General features: G+C 50.8%; 2 protein-coding genes across 2 annotated transcripts in view; one reads left to right on the top strand and one right to left on the bottom strand.

The window, feature by feature from the left end:
- The window catches only part of CSMD2 (CUB and Sushi multiple domains 2), a gene marked incomplete at its 5' end in the record, with an annotated part of 537,662 nt that extends 529,214 nt beyond the window's left edge, over nucleotides 1–8,448 (bottom strand). The window contains 1 exon segment of the mRNA XM_079778373.1: nucleotides 8,259–8,448. Coding sequence (XP_079634499.1) covers nucleotides 8,259–8,448 — 190 coding nt within the window.
- Nucleotides 8,449–21,803: 13,355 nt separating this feature from the next.
- The window catches only part of LOC307103900 (uncharacterized protein C1orf94), a gene marked incomplete at both ends in the record, with an annotated part of 35,148 nt that continues 32,309 nt past the window's right edge, over nucleotides 21,804–24,642 (top strand). Inside the window, one exon of the mRNA XM_079778443.1 lies at nucleotides 21,804–22,132. Within this exon, the coding sequence (XP_079634569.1) occupies nucleotides 21,804–22,132 (329 nt within the window). The remainder of the gene's footprint in view (nucleotides 22,133–24,642) is intronic.

The raw sequence follows: 24,642 nt of genomic DNA, 5'->3' as shown, positions 1-24,642 counted from the left end.
TTAAAGAGCTTCCAAGTACAGCATACACAGATATGGTGGGTATCATTGTTCCCATATTACAGGTAAGAAAGTGGAGGCCCGGGAGGATGAAATAATTCCCTCATGGTCACATCAATGGTAGAAGCACCACCAAGTCTGGAAGACAAGTTTCCTGATTCTCGGGCCGAATTTCAATACATATATCAAATAGACCAGAATGTCTTCCTCCCAGTCATGGATCTGCTGCGTGTCAGCCCTCCTGGGGCTGCACAAATGACAAGGTCCCGGGCTACACAGGTCCCTGGGAGGAGGGGATGCCATCCTTGAGGTGGCTGTTTTCACGCTAGAAACAGTTTAACATGAATTAAAAATAAATCATTAAACTTTTACCTCCTTCTTATCGCCAAGTAATGTTCAGAAGCCCACGCATCATCACCAAGGCTCACCCAATCTCTGAGCCTTTCTGCGTCCTTGACCTCCAGCCCTCAGATGGCGATGGAGGAAGCAATGAGGGTCAGTAGGTAGCAAGTGAGAGTCAGGCTGGGGTGGAGCAGAATCAGGCAGCCGGCACGTACACAAGCCTCCTGAGGCTGAGTCGGCTCTACCACACTTGCTCATCTCAGAAAGGGCCATCAATCATCCACACAAAACGCCTACACGTTCTCTGATAATGCACTTGTGTCTCAAATGGTCCAAATTTCAAAGTCTCTGCTTTCTCCCTTTAAAGTTACAACCGTCACACTCGCTTATTTTCATTAAATAAATACATGTAGCTATTTAATAATGGATCTTATTCTATTTCCTGTTGGAAAACCTAGAAGATGGACACATAATTTTGTGGAGGTATCTGGATTATAATTGCACTTAATTGAGTATAAATTCGACATTGGCAGAGAGGAAGGCTATTTGTGCTGCAATATGAGCCCTGATTTTCTGCTCTAGACCCCATGGGAGATGCTCAAAGAAATTTCTAAGAGTCATCTTGGAGCTCTCTGTAATTTAACTATACATACCTTATTTTTAGCATCATAAGAGTTCCTTATAATGATGATTTTCAAGGATAGGACTGACATCCTCTTAAAGATCAATTCAGTTGAAAAATTTCCAACAAATACAGAAACAAATAGGTAGGACGTGAAAGGCAATTTCAAGTGGCGAGATGCTCCCAGAGAGGCGAGCCTCTACACCACCCAGGACTTTGCTTTCTGTGGGTACAGCATCCCACTAGCTTCCCTGCTGTTGGGTTTGACATGGGCTGCACTGGGGCTTCTAGCATGTGCCCAGCATATTTCTCTGGTAGGGTTTGTGGTGATGGCCAACAGGACTACTAATTTCTCCCTTATAACAGGAGAGTGGTGCCTCCAGCATTTTAGGATCCATGCCAGCATGGAAGCAAGAGCTCATGGGGACTCACTATCTGCTGGAAGTTGCACAGTTCAGGCAAATAAGAAACCAAAGAGTTCTGGGGAGGGGGATGAAGATGCTATAATAACGGGAACAAGTTGTTTCTGATGCCCTCCCTCATTGCCCATTTCCTCAAAATGCCTACTCAGTTGTCTATATAACCCCATCACATCTTCCAGTATCCCATCCCAATTCACCTGACTCAAACTGCCCCAGGACATCCTGACTCACCCCCATCTCACCCCATCCCACCATGACACATTAACCTTTAGTCCACTATATCCTAATTGTCCATTCCATCTCACCCTAATTCCATCCTATCCCATCCCAGTCCAATCGAACCTATCCCTACGCCACCCACCCCATCCTATCCCAGTCAATCCCCTGAATACTCTATATCCCATCCTCTCAATACCACCCCAAACCGTCATATATTCAATCCCACTCCACACCCCATTTCAACCCATCCCAATTCATTCTATCTATCCCATCGCAACACATCCTAATTCATTCTTGATCCTAACCCACTCAATCCTTCCTACTTAATCTCAGTCCATCTCAAATTATTCTATTTTTCCAATTCCCGCCCATCATATTCCATTATATTCCCTACCCTCTCCTCTCATGCGTGGCCAGAGTTCTCATTTATGATTTACACGGGGGCATGACCATTCTTCATATTATATGGAGATACATCCAAAAGGCCTCATCCTCCCCACAAGATCTAAGAGCTAGGTGTGTGTTTGGGTAGGAGAAGAGAAAAAAGATACTGAACATCCTCTTTAAAGGAGGGGTATGAAAAGATAATCCAGGGGTTTGAGCTCTCAAGAGTCCAGAAAGAAAACAAATATGGTTTCCCTTTGTTTCTTAACATACAGGAGCCATGAAAAATCTCTAAGAACTGCATCATCATTTTCAAGTTGAGAAACCCCCACAATGCATAGCCCACCCTTTGCTTTCTGTGGGTCTAAAGGAGCTAAGTTCTATTAAAGCCAGTGAAGCCTGCGATAGGGCCTCCATGAGGCAGAGGACTGTGAAGTAGTCCTCCATTTGCAGGTTTACACAGATGTTCTCCTGTTAAGGTGGCAAATCTCTGCAGGCAGAGAGGGAGTGTTGGGAGGCCATATCCCACTCAAGGAGTGAAAACCAAGGAGGGCAGTGTCAGTGGTAGTCTCCAACCTCTAGGGGGGAGATAGAGATTCCCCCCCCCCCCACACACACACTTGACCACTCCAGGAAGAGAAAGGCTACCGGCTGATGGGTTGAGTGAGTGGATCAGGATCTAAGGGCTGTGTTTTCAATGAGAGGAGCAAAGAGAAAAGACTCTTGCTGATGCATATAGTGGCACCTCAGAGTGGCATAGGGTTAGAACTGTTTCTTTGGTGATTCTAAGAGGCTGGTGCAGAAAGCAAGTAGACAGTCACAGCAGTAGAAGCAGTAGTAGAGGAAGCCACTAACATATACGGATGCTAACAATGCATCCGGCACTGTGACAAATGCTTTCTGTGAATTAAGAGGATGGGCCTTAGAGTCAGGTAGCCCCGAGCTTCAATTCTGCCTCCTTTACCGATTAGCTCTACAACCTTAGCCAAATTGCTCAATTTCTGAGCCTCAGTCTCTTCAAACGTGATATTGTAGTGGTTGGATTGTTGTATGAATTGAATAGTAATGTCTATAAAACATTAGCCAGCTATTATTAGTAGGATGCAGTAGGATCCCCTTGGGGATGTCCCTTCACCTCTTCCCACTCCTCCAAACAGCATGCGTTAGGAATGTCCAACAGGGCATCCTGAGGGAAAGGAGCCTGTGTTCCAAGAGGACCAACTGCAGGTCCTCTCAACAGGTGTTCATTGAAAGGCTGTGATCTGGGCTCCACTGCCCTGCCTGAGTTCACAGACGGACGTCATTTCTTTCAACAAGACATTCCAATATGTCCTGATGATTTTACAACAGGGGGAACTTGGGGGGTTGTGACAGTCCACAATAGACTTCACGCCAGATGGGTGTTTGGGAATAGAAGCAAACCAAGGATAACTTTGCAGTCTCCTCCCAAGACTATAGTGGAGATGGATGAACCACAGCTGCCTGAGGAGCTGGAAGGTTGGGATCCAGGCCTCAAGTACCAAAAGCAGCACAGCAAAACTGAAGAGGGGTGGGGAGCAGTGGGAAAAGCAAGGCTGGGGCTGGAAGCCTGGGCAGAAGGATTCCAGGAGTATCTCACCAGTTGGGTCCCCTTAGAAGTCAGACAGCAGTGTGGCTATGAGTAAAGGATCTGGAGTCAGGCAGACTGGGTTCAAACCCTGGCTTGGCCATTGACTTATTGTGTGGATGTCTATGTCCTCGCTGAGCCTACTTCTTCATGTATAAAATGGGAAAAAATAATATTGCTGGCCTCACTGGGTTGCTTGAGACTTGAGATACACAAAAGTGCTTGGGATGATGCCAGCACATGATGAGGGCTCAGTGAACGTCAGCTATTAGTGTTACTCCCCTGAGTACCAGACAGTTTTCTGAGCACAGTGGGTGGGGGAGGACACTGTGAGGGCGCACAGACTTCCTGGCTGAGTCCTTTGTGCTCAGTGTTCCTATTTCAGCCCCAGCTTCCACTTAAGGGGCACCTTCGATGAGGTCGGTATGTGCTGGGCCTGTTGCATCTCTGATTTCTAATCCTTCCCACAACACAGGAATGACCTGTCCCTTTTGCAGGTGGGGAACTGGGCCTTGGAAAGATCTGAAGATCAGCTAGTTGTCCAACAAGGAACATAGGGCTCTGCTGAGCGATCAGATTCCCTTAATCTGCTGGAGTGACAATGATGATGAAACAGAGCAGGTCAGACACGAGTCAAGGTGATGCTGCCGAAGCCACCTGCCGGACTCTTCCGGACAACCCCAAACCTCAGTGTCCAAGACCCCGCAATCAGGTTCTCCAGTCCCCTTGCCACGCGCTTTTAGCCTCACCTGCGACAAAGCCACATACTCACCAGCCTGAGATATGGTCAACGTTATCCCATGAACCCACAGCTCAATTGCAGTTGGAATTTCAAGTCCATATACTGATGCCTAAATGCCTTTCCTTGGGGGGGCTGGGGAGCATGTATGTCAAGGGCTTGTTGTGATGGTTCTAAAATATAAGGAGCTATCTCACCAACTTGTCACATTTAATTCTGGGTGGGGGAAGAAGGACAACAGGGAACTTGGTATCATTGTTATCTCTAGGTTCCTTGACTCCTAACACTATTTATCTTTATTGGGCCCTAAAAAAATGGTCCAAAAATATTTTAAAATTATCCACTGATTAACAACCATCCATCAGACACCAATTCTATGTCAGGTTCTGAGCTGGGTGCTGGGGATATAAGAGAAATAAAGCACTATCCCTGCCTTCAGGAAGCTCAGAGTTCAATACGTGAGGCAGATAGATAAATACTTTGAATATAATTCAATTAGTACTGTAATCAAACACTGGGTCTGGTCAGTGCACCAGTCTGCAAGAGGCCCCTGAAAACAAGCACTTAAGGAACAAGCAAAGTACAGAGAATTAAAAATAATAATAATTTGGTATTTGAATTTTTAAAGCAATGACGTGGTTAGCATGAGAAAAATCAGAACTTTGTTGGAATTCCTTATAGTTTAATATTACTTTTATTTTGAATTACTTATTATTAAGGGGACGGGAGGCATTTCAGCCTTTTCAATCCTCAGAGCCTCTAAGTCCAGAGAAAAGTAGGGATGTTTGAGAACAATTGAGGGTTTGAAACTTAAAGAATTTGATGGCTACCTCCTAAGGAAGGAGTTGAGAATGATACTCAGGTTTCGGGGCTGGGTAACTGGGAGGCTGCAGGTATCATCGGCCTACATAGGGAATATTGGAGGCTCAGGAGAGGAGCTAATGAGTTTGTTCTGAAAAGGTAACATCTAGATGAAAACACCCAGAAGTCACCAGATATATGGGCTGTCTAGACCCAGAATTTCCGTGTGCAACAAAGCCAATAGACATAAATCAGCAGAAGCATCTTGGCAGGAGATCCGTCTAGAAGCTTCAGAGTGTGGTTGTGGAAGGGATGGACCTGGATGAGCTCACCTGGGGAATGGGGAAAGAAAATGAGGAAAAGCACAGGGTGGAATTGCAGGAAGCCATACTATCGGGGGGGGGGGGGGGGGGGGAGTAATTGCTACTATAGAGACTGGGAAGGAACAGCCAAGAGGTAAGAAAAAAATAGCAGTGTCCAAGAAGCTCAAGGAAGTGAAGTTTTTAAAAGGAATAATCCAAAGGATTCAAAGTCACAGATAGATAAAGGACTATAAAGATAGATGAAAGAGAAAAGGAAGGAAGAAAAGGGGGAGGGAGGGGGAAAGAGAAAAGAAAAGCCAGTCACAGAAAGAAAGAGTTGGCAGTTAGGGTGGTCCTTGGCTATCTTTCCTAGAGAGTTCCAGTTCTGGGGACAGAAGGCCAACTACAGGGAGTGATGGGTGGTCCAGAAAGTTGAAGACCCTCGGAAGAGAACTGACTTGTAAAAGAGAGAGAGAGATGGGATGGTAGCTAAAAGGTCAATGGGCCAAGAAGTTTGGTTAGCTTATTTCATGTTAAAGATTAAAGCTGTTTATAGGCCCAGAGGAAACCTAAGGAGGAAGAGTGAGTGATTGATAGTAGGGAGAGGAGGTCACTGATGGGAGGTCTCCAAGGAGACTGGGAGCAGGGGCAGAGGGAGGCCAGGCACAGATGGAAGGTGTTGAGTGAGGATCAAAGATAAAGGTGGGTGAGGAGGCTCTCCTTGTCAAATCCTTATGTTCATTTTATCCAGTCATCACTGGGCTGGGAAGGGAGATGGTTCAGCCCTGAGTGTCTTTTAAAGTCAACAATGTGAAGGGAACACAAAATGAATGTGCTTTCCCCTCTACTGTGCCAAATCCTGCAATCATCTGTCACCAAGTCCATTTCCAAATCTGTGTTGCTTGCAAGGCCAGACAGCACATCTAAATGCAGGGAAGGTTTAAAAAGAAATGCACTGGAAGCAAGAGTAGGGCTGCCAGAGAGCAAGCACCCCTCCTCAAACCATTCACCAATCCCGACCCAACTTCTCTCCTGACCAAAGAGCCGCTGGCAGGTGGGTCTCTACAGGCAGGATTCCAGCAGCCCTGCAGCGTGCAAGCTCCTGTGAGTGGGCCTTTTTCTTTCCCCAGGGGCATGACATGCCCTGGGGGCTGGGTCAAGTCTAGCCAAGAAAATTGTTGGATCACAGAATGGGGAATCTCAGGCCCCCTAAGCCTGAGCATGGCCAGACCTGGACAAAGGGCTTAAAGGCCTGATAGCCAGTAGCAGCGGTTTCCTCACCGCCCCTGTGGCGAGTCTGGGTGACCAGCGGAGTCCTGAGCCGCACAGCCCGTGGGTGTGGGTGTACGCAAGGTTTAGATCCAAAGCGCGCGCACCGCGGGCGCCCCTCTCTGGGTGTCAGCCGCTATGACGGCTATGACTCCTCGGAGAAGCCGAGAAAGTCCGATCAAGTAGGGATGCGAGAGCTGGCTCCGACGCCCTGCCTGACCAGCAACCCTAACATCGCCGGCTAAGGAGCTGGCGACAGGGTCTGCGCGGAGCCACTCACAAAATACGGAGGTCAGAGTGAGTCGGAGAGCTTGCCAGGGAAGGGACGCACTTTCCAAGAAGGGAGCACTGGGATGCTGGGGTGGCCGAGGCGAAGCCTTCAGAGGTTCATCCAATCAGTGGTTTAAAACCAAAACAAACCAGAAAAAAACCAACAAGGCTCCAGCCGGAGTCCAGGCCCGGGCAGCAGGTGTTTAGGGTGTCAGCCTCCAGGCTAAATGAAAATGCGGCCCCAGGCTTCGTCCATTGGACCCGTCCCCACCCGGGCACAAGGAACTTTCTAGGCTGTGGCTACAGCTGAGCCTCAGAGGGGTGCAGGGGATAAAATGGGAAGGCACCAGTCGAGGTCAGTATTCCCCACTCGGGGACTGGATTCTCTGGAAGGGCCGCGTGCCTTTCCCGGTCCTCAAGCTGCAGCCAGATACCCGCGAAGTTCTGGCCGCACCCGCCAGGTCTGCCCCCTCCCGGACTCGGTTGCCGGGAGCAGGTCCCGCCGCCGGTGCCGCCGCCGCCGCCGCTGCCGCAGCCCCAGCGCCGGGCTGCAGCAGGGCGCGGGAAAGGGCACTTTGGCGCGGAGTGGGAACCGGTGGGAAGGTGGTGGCGTGGAGCCTGCCGGAGACACTCCCTCCCCAGCCCCCGGGCACAACCCCCACCCTCGCCTCCACGTCCTCAGCACCCCCAGCGCCCACCTGAGTTCTCCGGCAAAGCAGGCTCGGGACCCCCGCCCGGGGCCCGCGCCCACCGGAACCCCCTCAAAGCCCAGAGCGCGGAGAGAGGACTCCTGGGGAAGGGGTTGGCGGCCGCAGTCTCTGGGTGGCTACCGCGGGGCGCGGGCTCCATTCGCTAGAAAACGGGCGGGGGCGGGGCAGACCCTGCAGGCCCCCAGAATGGGGAGGGAGGGGGAGGGCTCCAGGAAAGTTTATCGGGGAAAGCCTAGCATCTTGGGGGCTGGGAGGCTGGAGAAACTGAAGCCACGGTCCGGGTGCCCCGAAACCCCGGGAAGGGATGCCAGTCTCCCAGGCCCTCACACCGGCCGGATCTGGCCAAGTTGCGGCTGGGTTTGGGGGTAGCAGTGAGGGTGAGGGTAGAGGTGAGGACACTGTTGGGGGGAGGGATGAGGTGGGGGGGTGGGTGAGGCTGGGGCTGAGCGTGAGGGTGGGCGACGGGAAGAGTGGAAGGTTAAGAGGGAGGGCGGGGAAAGGGCCGGGGACGGGATCGGACTCGGACTCGGGTGGGGCGCACGGCGGCCGCCGGCTCCCAGCGGGGCCGGACTTACCCGCGGCGGCCGAGGCGCTGAGCAGCCCCCAGCTCAGCAGCAGCAGCAGCGGCGGCGGCGTTGGCGGCGGCGGCGGGCGGCCCCAGCGGCTCCCCACGCCCGGTACGAGCGCCGAAATCCCGGCTTCGCTGCGAGCCCTCCCCGCGGGGCAGCCGCAGCGCCCCAGCTTCGGTCCTCGCGAGCGCGGCATGGCTGGCCGGCAGCGCCGAGGGAGAGGTCCGCTCCCGCCGAGGAGAAAGGAGGTCAGGGGAGCTCTGGAGCTTTTTTTCTGTTCGGAAAAAACCCCGGTACGCGGGAGCCTTGAGCTTCTGCGGCTGGAATGAACCAAGTGTCCGCCCGGCCGGGGAGAGGCGCGCTGCGCTCTCGGAAATGACTCCCTCCAATCCCGCTTCGCGGGGTTCGCGCTGGGGGGCGGGGGGGTGAATTATCCCCGGATTAATCACTCCCGAGCCGCTTCTCCGCCGCTCCAAACGCTGGGGGTGGAGGCACAGCAAAAAATATATATATATTGGGGAGTGGGTGCTCCTCTTCAGCGCCACCTCCACCTCCAGATAAACCACAAATTACATTTTATGGGTTGTTTATTCCTTGTTTGTTTTACAACGGACCAGTTTCTTTTAAGTTCAGTTCTCTCGTCATTTCTAAGATTACCCATTAATATAACCCCCATACACACACGCACACACAGTGATAGACACACACGCGCACACACACAGGCGGCGCGCGCGCACACATACACACACACACACACACACACACACACACACGCCTCTTCCACGTTTGGAAATTGGAAGACTGTCTGGGAAAAGGTAACCAAAGAAGGACTCGGATCCCCACGTCAAGGCTTCTACAAGCTGATCTTGGGTAGTGGCTTTGAACTTGCAATAGAGGGCTGGGGGCGATGTTTAGGAGCCCCGGTTCCCAGTAGCCTCCGACCCCATCCCCGGAAGATGGGTGTTTGTGCATAGATGGGCTAAGAATTGGAGGGCGGGTGGGGTGGAGGACCCCTTCTTTTGGCTCCGAATGGCCCTACCCCTGCCCTAAGACAAAATCTCAGGATGGAGAGACGAGTGCCTGTGTGCGCTGGGGGAGGGCGGTTTTAGGGTGTAGAAGGATGCTGCAAGAGTTACTTGTACAATTTATCCTCAAAATTAAATAACCAGACCCTGCTTATGTTCACCCTCCCAGCCTTAGCCCCAAACCGGGCGAGTTTCTCCCAATGGCGTGAGTCGCGCTCCACCCCTCCCGCCTGGCTGCTTCCGCCAAGCCCCGAGGGCTGAGCACCGGTCCCCACCCCATCCCCCACCCCCACCCGGTCGCCGTCTCGTTCTCCTCTCCCCTAGGCTCCTCCGTCAGTCATGATGGCTCCCTCTCTGTCGAAACTCTCTGGCGAGAGAGAAGAGACGTTGGGAGGGGGCGGATGGGGGTACAGAGGGGACCAGGAGGGACAAGGCCCAGCGAGGAGGCCCCTGCTGGCTCGCCCAGCCGAACAGCAGTAGCTGGTGAGCACACCACCCCCTGTGCCAGAGGCACCCGAGAGAAGCAGCGCTGGGGGCTAGGGGTTTTGGCCAAACCCGAGCTCTGCGAGCCCAGGGACCAGGAGCCTGGGGATTTCCCGGAAAGAGCCAGGAAGGAGCAATAGGTTTGCCTATCCCAAGGGGGAAGGTGGTGGGCAGGGCCTGAGGAGTGGGCGTCTGCCCTTCCTTCCCAGAGCCACGATCTCCCAGCTCCCTTGTTGCCTGTCTTCCTCCCCTAGCCCAAGTGTATTCGGAGTCCTGCCTGAGCTCACCCCACAGTTGGGGGGACCGCTGAGTGGCCCCTGGTGGGGGAGCTGCCTCAGAATCGCCAGCCCCACCCCCACCCCCAGCACACTTGCTTTCTCACCCCTCCTGATGCTGCCTCGCTGGGTGCCAAGAACCAACCGAAGCAGCCAGAACTCCGCGGTGAAAGGCCTGCTTTATGTCCCTGGGGCAGTGGGGAGGGGCCTAGTCCTTTCCATTGTCCAGGCCCTAAGAGAGGGCTCAGCCAGCCCCACTGCCGAGGGCCTTACCAGACCTGAGGAAGAGGGAGGGGCAGAAGGACTGACTGGCTGGGTGGTGAGTGGGTGGTGGCTTTGGGGGGGACTGTTGGCAGGATCTTCCCTGGGGTGGGCCCCAAGACTCCAAAGCTTGGGCTTTCCCCCTCTCCTGCAGGCGGGGTTCTCCTCCAGAGAGAGGAGCTGGCAAAGATACTCAGCCCTCCCCTGCAGCCCACAGCTGGGCAGAAGAGAGTCTGGCTGCTCTATAATTCTGGGGCTCCAGGCCAGTGGACTTCCCCCACCCCCTTCTCAGCCCCAGAACTTTGCTCTATGGCTGCAACCTGCAGCTGATGTTTACCCCAAAACCCTCCAGGCAAAAGGAACATTTGTCATCTTTCTCCCGTGCAGCTATAGAGGGCAGGGGTACCTTTTTTATCCCTTGTAACTAGCCTGTGTATGCAATTCCCCCGCCGTTCATGCCTCTCTGACCTTCTGGGGTCTGTGTACCTTTACTGAGGCCTCCTGGGCCCTGGGCCCTGTGTCAGGCTGTGCTGTGGCAATGCAGAGATGCAGTGTGCGGCTGGCCTGGCAGGATGTGGGGCACAGATAGAAACCCCCACACAGCCCATACAGTCGGGCAGTGGTAATCACCATGGCAGGGGCATATTACAGGGCGTATCCGACAGCACGCTTTTCCTGGACTTGGGGATCAGTAGGCTAATTTCAAGAGGGACCCTGAGGCCTGGATAGAAACTTTGACAAGGCGGAGATTGATTTACACAACAAATATTTATTCAGGATCATTACGTGCCGGACACTGCTAGATAATGAACATACACCCCAGTGAACCGTCCCTGGCTTGTGAAGGCAGGAAATAAACAAACACATCAAAAGTTACTAATTAAGAATGCCAGGGAGGAAAAGTTCATGGCGCTATGAGAAAGGAAGGGGGTTCGGGGGTGAGGTACCTTAAATAGGTGATCTGTAAAGGCCTCTCTGAGGTGGTGACCTTGAAGGTGGGATTGAAAATTAAGCCAGACAGCCACGCAAAGGGTTGGGAAAAAGGCTTTTGGCATAGAAAGCATGGGCAAGTGGGGAGGAACCCAGGAGATGAGGATAGGGCCCAGGCCAGATCATGAGGGACGCTCAGGGCATGGTGGGGAGGTCGGCAAGAGGCAGTGGGGAACAGGAGGTATGCTAGTTTGTTAGGGTTGCCATTACAAAGTACCACACGCCGGGTGGCTTCAACAACAGCAAAGTATTTCCTCACAGTTCTGGGGGCTAGAAGTCTGAGGTCAAGGTGTTGACGGGGTCGGTTCCTTCTGAGTCCTTTCCTTACAGATGGCCAGCTTCTTCTATGTCTTCACACGGACCCCCTTCTGTACATGACTTTTTAGGTGGAGGAGAGAGAGCAAGTGCATGATAGCCAGAATATGTATTTCAAGAGATATCAGTTACGGCTGTGCCTCGCGTGACTGCTTTCGCAGGATAGACTCTGGAAAGGTGTCAGCTCTGAATACCAGAGAGGTGGGTTTTCAGGTTTCTAGGAAATAGGAACCAAGTGGCACAGCCTGGCATGTAGTCTGACTTCTCTGTGGGTGGGGCATACATAGGAAAGGAAGGGGCAGGGAAAGGGAGGTTACTGCAATCCTCTGAGCTGGAAGTGATGTGGGCAGAGACAGAGGTGAGGCCCTAGACATGTTTGCAGGACAAGGAAGAGGCAGGTGTCCAAGAGACAATAACCTTGCCCAGGAGGATGTGGCTCTCGGCCTGGCCCCCACAGCTGGCTCCCTGCCTGCCCCTTCCATTCTCCCCAGGAGCAATAGGCAGCCATGGGGCAGGGTCACGCCACTCTGTCACATTGCAAACAAAGCCCAGTGAGGTATAGTGACTCACCAAGATAAGCCTAATATCCAGATAAGATTAGAGGTTTCTTTCAGGAAGAAAACAAGGCCTGATGCTCAGGAGAACTCTGATTTAAGTAGGGGCTATATACTCGATGCCCTGAAATTTTTTTAAAAAAATGGTATGCTTTAGCAATGAGGGCAAGAATGGCGCCTGAAAGGGCTAGCAGGGTTACAGAGCAAAGGCCAGAGCTCAGAGGAAAAGCCAGGGTCTGAGTGGAGGGTGGAGATTTAATTTTTTTAAAAAATATATTTGTATTGATTTCAGAGAGGAAGAGAGAGATAGAAACATCAATGATGAGAGGGAATCATTGATTGGCTGCCTCCTACACGCCCCCTACTGGGAATGGAGCCCACAACCTGGACTTGTGCCTTTGGTGGGAATCAAACCTGGGACCCTCAGTCGCAGGCTGACGCTCTATCCACTGAGCCCAACCAGCTAGGGCGAGTGAGCAAGATTAGGCAGAAGCTAGTATTTCCCAAGGGTAAGGCTGTCACTGTAGAGATGACAGTGATCTGCTTCTTAGGGAACGGTGACAGAAGGGGTTTAGGAAAAAAGGCCCAGAACAAACGGTAGGGAGGCTGTGGGCCTCAACAACCAGGAGGGACACGTGAGAAGGGGCCACAGTCTGTGTCCTTCCTCCAGGGCTCCCGAATGCAGAGGCCACCGAACTGTGCTATTTCTTGCAGAAAGTTCTCCATTTGTGCAACAAGGAAAGGGACAGAGCTCATGGCTGCAGCAAAAGAGGTCAATTTTTTCTTCTACTTGTCAGAGGCCATAATCCACAGGAGAGGGTCTATTCCAGGCTCTCATCGCTACTTGAATTCCTCCAATCAGCTATGCATCCTGCCTCCTCACCTTTTCTCACGCTCTTTCCTCTGACTGCAAAGCCATTCCCCCTCTCACTGTGTGGAGTAAATGATTCCTAATCATCACTAGGCTCAAGTGTCACCTCCCGCAAGGGTCTCCTCCTCCAGGTAGCCTTTTCTAAACCCCCACACCCCTGCTGGGTTAGATGCCCTTTGCAGCTTGGACAGCTAGCTGGACACCAAGAAGGTCTGATTCCCCTCCCATACTACAGAGCAATGATTCCCAACCAGGAGTGATGTTGCCCCCAGGGGACATTTGGCGGTGCCTGCACACATTTTTTATTGTCACCTCTGGCATTTAGTGGGTAGAGGCCAGGGATGCTGCTAAACATTCTACAATGCCCAAGGAAGTTTCCCTCTGCCCCCCCAAATTATTTGGCCAAAAATGTCAATAGTGCTGAACTGTCACTGAAAAGTGGCTGCCCAGCCAGGAATGCATGTTCCGGTCCCCTTTGCGGTGGGGTGCAGTCTTAAAACAAGGTTCTAGCCGAAAGGAATGCAAGCAGAATTGGTGTGTGTGACTTCAAGGCTTTTCCCCTAAAATCCTCCCACCCTTACTCCTCCATCTGCTGGCTGCATACAGAGCCTTTGGGTCCCTTGGAGATGGCAGAGCCACAAGATGGAATAAACCCAGACCCCCAGATCACCCACCAACCAGGGACACTCGCATTGGCCCCTTATATGAGCAATGACCTTTCCCACCACTGTAATATTGGGGTGTGTTACAGCAGCTAGCGATACCCGTATGCACCCCTCCATGTAGTGTCCTGTGCAGTCATTTGCTTACTCCTCACTCATTCATTCATTTGTTCATGCTACCAACATTAGTCTGCATGTCAGGCTGCATGCCAGGCGCTGTGCTAGGTGCTAAGGAAACAAATATAAAGAAGAACAAGTTGTTACCAGTAGTCCCTGCCCCCGGGCGGGGGGGGGGAGGGGGCGGGCAGGGGAGGCGGGGCGGGCTGCTAGTTTATTGAGAAAGTAGTTAAGTACTCTGGGAGAAATGCAGGATGTGATGGAAATGAGATGGGCCCCTAGCTCAGCCTGGCGTGAGGGACAGGGAGAAGTGGCACTTCCCAGGAAGGAAGCAGTGTGGTCCAATGCCGGGAGGTACTAGATTGCGTGAAGGATGCGTGCTCTCCCGGAGGTCCCAGGTGCTGGTGGAAGGGCGGGAGGGGCACTACACCTCTGTCCTCTGCGTCTCCAGACTGGGAGGTGGACTGGCAGCTCCTTAAATGGCAGAAAACTTCTCCTCAAGAGCCTCCTGAGTCCCCAGGGCTTGGTGTCTGATATTCTCTCCTCTTGGATGTCCCGGAGGAGGCCCTGCCCCAGTCTACTCCTGACTGAACTCACCCACTTCTAACCCTTCACCACCGCCCGCCTCTCTGCCAGTCCTCCATCTCAGGTGTCAGCTCTTACAGGCAACTGTGTCCACCCAGTTCCTGAGCCAGAAACCCCTCTCCCTCAGCCCCCACGCCCAGGCAGTCCCCAAGTTCTGCCTCCTTAACAGCTCCAGATCCTAGCCAGGGCCTCATTGCCTCTCTGGTCCCTTGTAACAGCTGAAGAACAAGTGCCCAACTCTATTCTTGCCCCATTCAAGTTATCCCTCTCTTTGCCACCAGTTATCTTTTAAAACACTAACCCGCCCTAGCCAGTTTTGCTCAGTGGATAGAGCGTCGGCCTGCAGACCAAAGGGTCCTGGGTTCCATTATGGTCAAGGGCACATACCTTGGTTGCAGGCTCCTCCCCAGCCCGGGCTCTGGTCAGGGCTTAGGCAGGAGGCAACCAATGGATGTGTTTCTCTCACATCGATGTTTCTCACTGTCTTTCCCTCTCTTTTCCAGTGTCCCTAAAAGTCAATGGAAAAATATCCTGAGGGGAGGATTAACACAAACAAATAAACAAAAAAACCCCACTAACCTGATTTCACAGCTCCTCTGCCTTCCCCAGCCGTTTCCCCAAGGCCTACAGCGGGAATCCAAGCTCCCTGCTCGCCTCTCCCTACAAGAGCCTCCCTGGCTGCCTCTGCCTGCCCCTCTAGCCCCTGTTTCCAGCCATTTGGAGGTCCCTGCACTCCTGATATAGCCATGCTTTCTCTCTTCTTTGCCTCTGAGCTTCTGTGTGTGCTGCTCCCTCTGCCTGGAATGATCTTCTCCTCCTGTGCCTGGCATTTTCTTATTTGTCCTTCAAAACTCAGTCCGGTGTCAATTCTTACAGACATCCTCCACCAGTGCCATTCAGAGTGCCTGGCACATGGTGGGCATTCAGTAGATCTTTGCTGAATGGTTGGATGGATGGATGGATGGATGGATGGATGGATGGATGCTTGAGTAGGTGCTCAGTAATGTTTGTGGAATGGACCCAAAGGTGTCTCTCCTAGACTTCATTATCTGAGTTCCTGAAAGAAGTGCCTTCTCTGTGTTATGATTTAACGTTATGCTGTCTTCAGAGAACCCTGATGTGAGAAACTGACCAACGTAATGGCATTTCTGTCTTTATGAAAACAGAATTGAATGTATTGCCCACTCTGTCACTCAGTGTCCTTTATAAAAGGGCTCATGATAAATTCATGCTTGGGGTGATTTCCAGGAAACATTTTGTCTCTGCAGATGAAGACGTGTATTTTCTGCCATCAGAAAATAAAAACTCTGTCTTCCAATGTGTTTCCATTTTTTGCTTGGGCTGACAAATAGGAATGCCGAGTTTTATTACCTTATTATCGCCATGTGTTCTGGCCAATTCAGGCGCCTGAAAGTAGCAACTCTTTCTGCTTTCTTTAGATGGAAGCAGCTCTGGCTTTATTTTTTGATGCCATAATTTTTACTTTTTAATCTGAAAGCATCTCAGCAGTCAACTAGTATAAATCTTAAAGGAATGCATGTTGGTGACACCATCTTGGCATGGATGTTATGGCAGGAAGGGCAGAACACCAGCCTTCTAGTTGAGAGGGACCCCATATAGAGCCTCTCCAGGAAATGTTGGGGCACCTATCATGGCAGGGGCTGGCAGGAAGGCCAAAGGAGGAAGCAAAAGGCCAGTTGGATTCTGACTCTGTTGCTACCTTACAGGGCCTCCACTGACAAATAATATTCTTTTCCTCCTCCAACTATGGCTTTCTTTTCCCCTAAATTTATATTTTTTAAAGAATGTATTTTTATTGATGTTAGAGAGGAAGGGAGAGGGGGAGATATAGAAATATCAATGATGAGAGAGAATCGTTGATCAGCTGCCTCCTTCATGCCCCCTACTGGAGACTGAGCCTGCAACCCAGGCATGTGCTTTGACTGGAAATCGAACCGTGACCTCCTGGTTCATAGGTCGACGCTCAACCACTGAGCTACACCGGCCTGGCTCCTTTTCCCTAACGTTAAATAGAGAGCTCATAGGCTGCCATTTCACATTAATAGCTAATACTAACAACAATAATCGCTATATTTTTATGAGGGCACACTGTAAGCCAGGCACGGTGCTGAGAACTTTACATGGATGTCCCTATTTGAACCTCTCCCACTCTGAACCTGTATTGTTTCTATCTTTTTGCAGATGATGAAATGCCAGAGAAGTTAAGCATGTGCAAAGCTACCTTTCAGTGAGTAGCAGAGCAGGAATTCAAAGTCAAGAGTGTCAGCTGCTGCCGCCCAAGCTCCTCACACTGTCCTCCCACATGGACAACGAATGGAGGCAACAATAGGGGGTGAAATCCCTTGGGAAATGGTAAGGGTGGCTGATGGTGTTGCCAGGAGAGAGGAACCACAGAGTCACAGCTTTGCTTCTAGAACATTCGTGTCCTTTGCAAAATCATGGGCAATGGCTGGCTGCTCCGCAACAGTATCCAGTTGCTGAGACAACACCCAGGGGAGCCCCACGCCCATGGCTGCCCCCTCCTCTCCCTCCAGTTCCGATATTTAGCCCCTCAAGGACAGTTGCCTGAGATCTCCCTCTGCAAGGCCCCGCCTCTGGGCAGTTTGAGCCGTTGGGCATCATCAACATGGTAACAAGGGGTCTCTGTGGTTTTTCAGGGGCCTAAAAAGTCTGAGGCCTGAAAGCGTTATGATTGGCTTCATAACACAAAGAAGAAAACAGCAACGTTGACATCAGTAAATATTTCATTAAATGCAAAATGTAACATTATGTCAACTCCATTAACTGTTGAATTTAATCGTCATAAAAATTTCATTATGTTTGATGACAATTTGTAGGTTGGCGTTTTCTCACTGTGCCAGGTTTCCCGGGTAGGCACCAAGATTGGGGAGAAATCACAGTAGACCATACATTAAATAAATTACTCATGGACAAAAATTTTCAAAAGCAAAATGGCAAAAATCTTTTCAATTTTCTTTGACAACTGCAAAGTGATGTTTATGGTGGGAGGTGAGTGTGTTTCAAGTAGGTTAGAGGAGGGAGAGGGTGGCAAGGCTTAGGGCCTATGAAGGACTTGAAAGAGCCCCATGCCATGCTCTCTTGAATTTCCCCCCAGCCATGTTTGTCTCAGTGATGGAAGCCAGGTGAGTAGAGGCTTTGGCTATAGAATAGGTAGGGAAAATTGCTTTTTCCTGAGGTTTTCTTGGTTCCAAAGTAGAAAAGCAAGAATTCCAGAATCCTAAAAATGATAGCTAACAGCTGAAACCGGTTTGGCTCAGTGGTAGAGCGTCGGCCTGCGGATTGAAGGGTCCCAGGTTCGATTCCGCTCAAGGGCATGTAACTTGGTTGTGGGCACATCCCCGGTGGGGGGTGTGCAGGAGACAGCTGATCGATGTTTCTCTTTCATCGATGTTTCTAGCTTTCTACTCCTTTCCCTTCCTCTCTGTAAAAAATCAATAAAATATATATTTTTTAAAAAATGATAGCTAACATTCATTGGGTCCGTAGCATGTCCCAGACTAACTATTGTAAGCCCTATATGTATATTGTCCTGGTTGTCCCAAACAATTCTATAAGGTCAATATTTTATTAACCCTATTTCACAGATGAGCAAACTGAGGTCTTAGAGTTTACACAACCTGCCCAGGAGAATAGGGGTAATAAGGGGTAATTTCAGAATTTTTCCAAACTAAAAATAATAAACAGATGAAATGGTGCCCATGACCACGTCAATCTCTAAAAAAGGCAGGGAGCAGGCCCACAGTCTTCACTACCCTCTCTTCAGAACCTTGAACACTACCAGGCACGTAGGTATCTATGGGCTGAAGGAACATAATTACAGGTTGAGCGGAGACTGGACTAGCTCAGTTTTCCCACACCTACTGTGTACCAGGCACCAATGGGATGCTTTGCTCTCCTCACTAGCCTGCGACAATGTCTAGGCAGAGGTCTTATTCATCTCCCAGGCCCCCCACCTTGCACAATCTTGACCCATAAAAAGGCTTAGTTGATGATTTAAGTACATTCCTCCATCACAGAGCAATTTCACAGTACAGCTAAAGTTCTCCCTCTCTATTCACCACACAAAATCTGTTATTTAAAAACTCCAGTGGCACACGTCTCAATGTAATCATCAAGGAAACTAATATACAGCACTTTCTGCGCCAGGTGTGGTTCTTGGGACCTTCCATGTGTGAAGTAATTACTTAGGAATAAAACATCTACAACAACTCTACAAAACAGGTGTGTGTTTTTCTTATTATCATCCTATTTTACAGATGAGGAGACCGAGTGTCATGAGCTGAGTGCTGTCTCCTCCCAAATTCCTATGTGGTAGCCCTATCCCCCAGTACCTCAGAATGTGACTGTTTTGAGACGGGACCTTTAAATGGTGGTTTTAAGGTAAAATGAGGTCATCAGGGTGGGCGTTAATCTAATATGACTTGTGTCCTTGTAAGAAGAGATAAAGGCACAGACCTGCATAATAGGAAGACCATGTGAAGGCAGAGGGAGAAGATAGTATCTATAAGTCTAGCGGAGCTTCAGAAGGAACCTATCCTGCTGACATCTGGGTCTTAGACTTCTGGCCTCCAGAATGGTGAGGGAATACATTCCCTGGTGTTAAGCCATCCATCTGCAGGACCTTTTTATGGCAGCCCTAGCAAACCAATACACCAAGGCACAGAGTAACCTGCCTAAGCCTGCATTGCCAGAAAACAGGAACTCAGAATACGAGCCTGGGTAGTCTAGTTCTGGAGTCTATTGGGCTTGTGATAATGAAAATGTTCTCTGTGCTGTCTAATATGGTAGCCACAAGCCACATAAGGCCCTTGAAACATGGCTAAAGTAACTAAGGAACTGACATTTTTCATTTATATTAAGATGAAATAAAAAAGTAGTAGCCACCGGTGGCAAGTGGCTACCATATTGGACATAGCTTTGTTTCTAAGTACATCACTTAAGTTTTTTGCAGAATCTTCCAGAAACCTCTCCTGTGTGCTCCAAACAGAACACGCTCCTGTCTTTGTTCCTCGGCCCTGCTGTATTTTAGAGTGACCTGGCTAATTTTCCAGAGCCCTGCAGCCTGGGCAATGCAGGGACCTTGGAGTTCTGCTCCAAACATGGGTGTGAGCCAACCAAATGCCAAGCAGCACAAACACTGAGTGACATTTTCAGAACTATTAATATTTCATCAGAAATGATCACTTTTCCTTTAAATATACTATTTTCAAAGGTTTTTCTACATTCTTAACGATAATTTTACTCAGTCTAGGTCCTTGGAATTTTCCCCAAAGGAACACATTTTCAATTTTATAATGAAAATCAAAGGGGAATGAAGCTCAGATTTCAAAATTTAGTCAACATTTCCAGGAACTTGGGCCTTCTGTAAAGAGCAAGGTTGTGTATTGGGCACCTACGGTATGCCCAGCACTTTCTATACAGTTTATTATTAATTTATCCAACACACATTTATTGAGTGCCTACAAGGTGTCATAAGTGTGATCTTTATCATAATTTATTAACACCATTTTATAGAAAAGAACTCCTTCTCATCCTCTGTTTCATCTCCAATGTTACCTCCTCAGAGAGATCTGCCTGGATCACCATCTCAAGCGGCCGCTCTTCCTTTCCCCATCGCCTGGCTTTGCTGGTGAGTTTTCGTTAGAGCCCTGATATCATCTGTAATTGCTGCTAACTTATTTGCTTGGTGAGTTTGTGATGTATCTCCCTGCACTACAGTACAGGCTCCGTGAGAGCAGGGACAACGCCAGTTTTGTTCCCCTGCAGGCTTCCTCAGTGCCCAGCAACTCACCTGGACAGAGGAAGGGCTGCATCAGTATTTGGGAAATGAATGAGTGAGGATGGGAGACGTGAAGAATTGGTAGAGTCACACAGGTAGGAAGAAATACCAGTGTCAGGATTCAAACCTCCACCCAGAGGTTGCCATCTTCTCTATTCCCATCTATTCTTACTGCACATCCTCTTGCTCTTCCCTTGCTGGGGAAGTACTGAAGGCACAACCTCCGGCTCCTGGGGCCCAAGACCCCAGGCAGAAAGAGGTGCTGTCATTTCTGAGTTTAGCCCCTTCTGAGAGGGGAGGAGGCCATTGAGCAGCAAACATAACAGAGCGCTTCTCTCTGCACCTCTGTGCAGTCTCTGGCCCCCACTCCCACCGGACCACCGCCCACCTACCCCTGGAACCTGAACCCAGTACGGAGGGAATGGTCTATCTCAGTGGCTGAGAGGGCGGGGGAAGGGGGCTGGGCTTGAATCCCAGCTCCTCCCTTATGGTGAGCCTTGGACACACCCCTTTTTCACTTTGATACTCGGTTTTCTCAAAGGTAGAACTATAAAAAGCCATGGTACTAACTTCATGCGCTTGTTTTGATTGAATATGACAACACAGAAAGCCCAGCGCTTGGCACACAGTAAGCGCCAATACAAACGGCAGTGAAGGGTAACATCGGGCGATCGAGGGGCAGGGCCCCTGGCAGGCACCGAGGTTTGTGCGGAGTGGCAGGCAGGCAGGGGTGCGGCGCCCTAAGAGGGGAAAGCGCTCGGGGTCCGCTGGGCGCCCATTCACCCCCATCCCGCCTGCGACGCCGAACCCGGGCGTCCCGCGCACCCAGCCGTTGCGTCTGAACCCGCAGAGGAGTTCCAGCGCCGGACGGGAAGGGAAGGGTGTGGGCGCCACCGCAAGCAGGACCGCTCCCTTTCAGGACCGCGGGGCGCGGCAGGTGCCTGCTGGGGGCGCCGGCTGGGGCGGGCTGTGGGCTCTGGGCGCCTTCCTACCGGGAGCTGGAGAGGGGCCAGGCGCGGGGAGTGGGGCGAGGGAGGCGGGGCTGGGGCGGCGGGGAGAGGCCGTTGGCCCTCGGGGTGCGCGGGGATCCCTGGGGAGGCCCCTGTGAGAGCCCAGTGGAGGGCTCCCGCCCTCCAGGTGCCTAGCACAGTGCCAGGCCCTCACCCCGTCATCCCCAGGTTTATAGGGTGAGAATGGGCTGAGCCCCAGGCGCTGCAAGGTGTCACAGGTGTGTGGCAGGCAACGGGGCGCGCTGGGGATTCTGGGAGAGCCCTCCCTCCCCCTCCACCTGTTCCCAGATGTCATTCTGCCCACCCAGGCACCTGGTTCCTGAGCTCAGGGGGATTCCAAGGTTACTAAGCTACTGGTTTTTGTTGACTTTTAAATATTTTCTTCTCAGGGAGAGGGGGAGAGGGAAAGGAGCAAATAAAAACAAATCAAAATAAGCTCCCCCTCCCCAAAAGAAAGCTGACCTCCATCCACCACTGGCACACAAATCAGATCGGAGGCCTCTGAACACAGTCACCTTGCTGGAGCGACAGCCAGACAGAACTGAACTGCTTCTGCCCCGTCCTCATCTCCCTTTCTGGTGAATGAAGGGCGGTGGTGGATGGTCGCCCTGTCTGCGAGCCCTGGGTGGACAAAGGGGCTTCCGGAAAGACAGGAGGAGGATGGCCAGTGGAAACGGGCTCCCTTCGTCCTCGACCCTGGTGGCCAAGCGCCCCTCCGCCCTGGGCCCATTCCCCAGATACATCTGGATCCACCAGGATACACCCCAAGACAGCCTAGACAAGACCTGCCATGAAATCTGGAAGAGAGTTCAGGGCTTGCCCGAGGCCTTGCAGCCCCTGACCTTGAAGGAGCAGCTCTCTGCCCCCGTGGTTGGGACTCCGACAGACAACGGGCTCAGCTTCCAAGAAGAGTGAGTGTCCCCCTACATGGCTGGCACCAGGGGAGGAGGGTGGAAACGAGGTCAGACCCTCTGGGGGAATGTTCTGGCCCATTCTTCATTCTGCTAAACCCTAAGGGCTGTATGTTTTACATCCCCTCCCCCGTGGTCCCTTTAGAAGAGGAGTTAAGTAGGGTCCTGAAGTTACCTGGGTGAAGGGCCAGGACGAGGCTCTCTCTGCTGCCTCTTCACCAGCCCACTGAGGGGATCATTTTCCTCCTAAAGGCATAGACAACCAGAGGTGAATCTGAGGACCTTGGAAAACCATCTGGGCCAGGACCGAGGGTTAGATGCCCAGGGCTTTCCCCAAAGGCAACTAGAAGATTCCTTCCCCCTTCCACCTCCAAAGACTAGGCATTGGCACAGATGCGCCGGGTGGTTTTAAACCACATCTGGAACTCCCTAATACAGGGAGCAGCTGTCCCATTCAGACTCCGCAGAAGCTGCTGTAAGAGCGCACATCAAAATATTTACTGGGAAGGCATTGACATATTCAGAGGACATAATAGAAAATTAAAGTGTGGGGAGATGGCTGGAAATAGCCCGTTTCCTGGATGGGAAATCCTGGTCTGGGAAACGCAGAGCTAGATGTTTCTCCACCAGGACAAAAGTTGAGCAGATATCGTTGGGGATGGATATTCACAAGGAGAGGAAGGGGGGACCTCCTTAAGAAAAGCAAGCGAACTCCTGAGCACTTGTCCAATGCTTTGCATCTTCAAAGTGGACCGCAAACAGTAATTAATCCTCCAGGACCCCTATGAGGCAGGTATTAGTGTCCCCATTTTACAGATGGATTAAGTGTTAATAATTAAGTGCCAATTAAAGACTAAGTGATAATTAGGTGTTGCCTGTTCCAACACATGCTCCAGCTCAGTTCAGAGCTGCTCTGAAGTGGGGGAACCATTCAGGCAATTATCTGCTGCATCTGGTCTCGGGGATTTCTAGGCGAGAGCTAAGAAGAAAAATGTGTAACTACCACCCAGGCCTGCACTACCTGCCGTCCCTTTTCGGGCTGCAGACAAAGGTGCAGGCATTTTGGCTGCTATTGCTTTCCCTGCCCTGTGCTCAGCAGGATATGGCTGGGATGGGAATGGCTTGCCTGCTGCCAAAATTTTTGCAGTCCAGACCTAGAGTGAGTGGCACTGAACCCCTGGCCCCTGCCCATTGCCATCTGCTCTGGGACAGGGTCTTGGCAGGGGATCCACGGGGCTGTGGTCAGGCTCTCAAAGGCCAAGGAGCTGATGGTCCACTTGGTGAACCAGGGTCAGTGGCAATTTCCAGTAGATGGCACCCTCCCTGCCAGGTCACACCTAGTTAATGGAGACAGGCTCTACTTCCAGTCTGCACTTGGCCTAAAAGTGAACTGACGCACCTTTGGCCAGTTGCTTAATTCCACTTGGCCTTGTTTTTCTCATCTGCAAATTGAGGATGATATGCCCTGCCTTGTCCACCTCAGAGCTGATAATGAGGATCCAATGTGATGGGAGACGGGAGACTGAACACTGCATTATACAAATGAAGTTGTCCTTAAATGTAATTCCCAGGATTGGGTTTTGTTGTTGTTGTTGATTTCAATCTCGAGTTTTCACACTATGCTCGTAGACCCTAGGGTGCTGTAAGGGTCATCCTGGGGTCAAGTGGCCTGGTGGCTGGGCCCTAATCCCCCATTCAGCCAGAGCTGTTCTGCTTTTATAGCTTTTACTTTACTGGAGTTCCGAGTAAAGACTGCGTTTGAAGAAAAAAAAAAGGGCACTGTTACTGAGAAAAGAGCTGGGAAACCACTGACTTAGATGAATAAACGATATAATCGTGTAGATATCAACCAAGCAGAACACGATGAGCTATTCTTGAAAGAAAGGTAGCTGAGATGGTGGAGTCAGATAACTGGTTTCAGATAGTATTGCAGCCCCTGAGCCAGCTGCGTAGTTGGTCTAATTTATGTGAGTTTCAGTTTCCTCATCTGCCAAATGGAGATGATTACTATGCACTTCATTGCGTTGTTGGGATGATTAAATGGGATATTTAAACATTCTTGGTAATAACGAGGACTTGCAAAAATTCCTTGTAATGATGATGCTGTTGATTCCTTCAAGCCCTACAATTATTATATAGGGTAGGTACTATTTTAAATACCCCCTCTTTTTACTTTTCATTATGCATATCTTCAAACTATCAAATAGAATAGTATAGTGAATGTCTGTGTGGCTGTCACTGAGCTTCATTATCAAATTTGTGCCATTCGGGTTTCAATTTCTCCTTCCCCTCTTTTGAAATGAAATCCTTTTTACACATGAGGTAACAGGTTTGGAGGGGTTAGGTTAATGTCTTTGGCCGAGGCCCTGCAGTTAGGAAGTGGTGGGGTTTCAGAAAGCAAACCCAGGACCCTCTGAGCCATTACCCGATGGTATTGGCTATCTTCCCCTAGAAATTGAGGCATCTTTTCGGATAGTCAAAATATTTGGCATTCAAAATATTTGAATGAT

This window comes from Cnephaeus nilssonii (genome assembly GCF_951640355.1).
Source record: "Cnephaeus nilssonii genome assembly, chromosome: 7".
NCBI classification, from domain to species: Eukaryota; Metazoa; Chordata; class Mammalia; order Chiroptera; family Vespertilionidae; genus Cnephaeus; species Cnephaeus nilssonii.
This window is presented reverse-complemented; position numbering and strand designations above follow the sequence as displayed.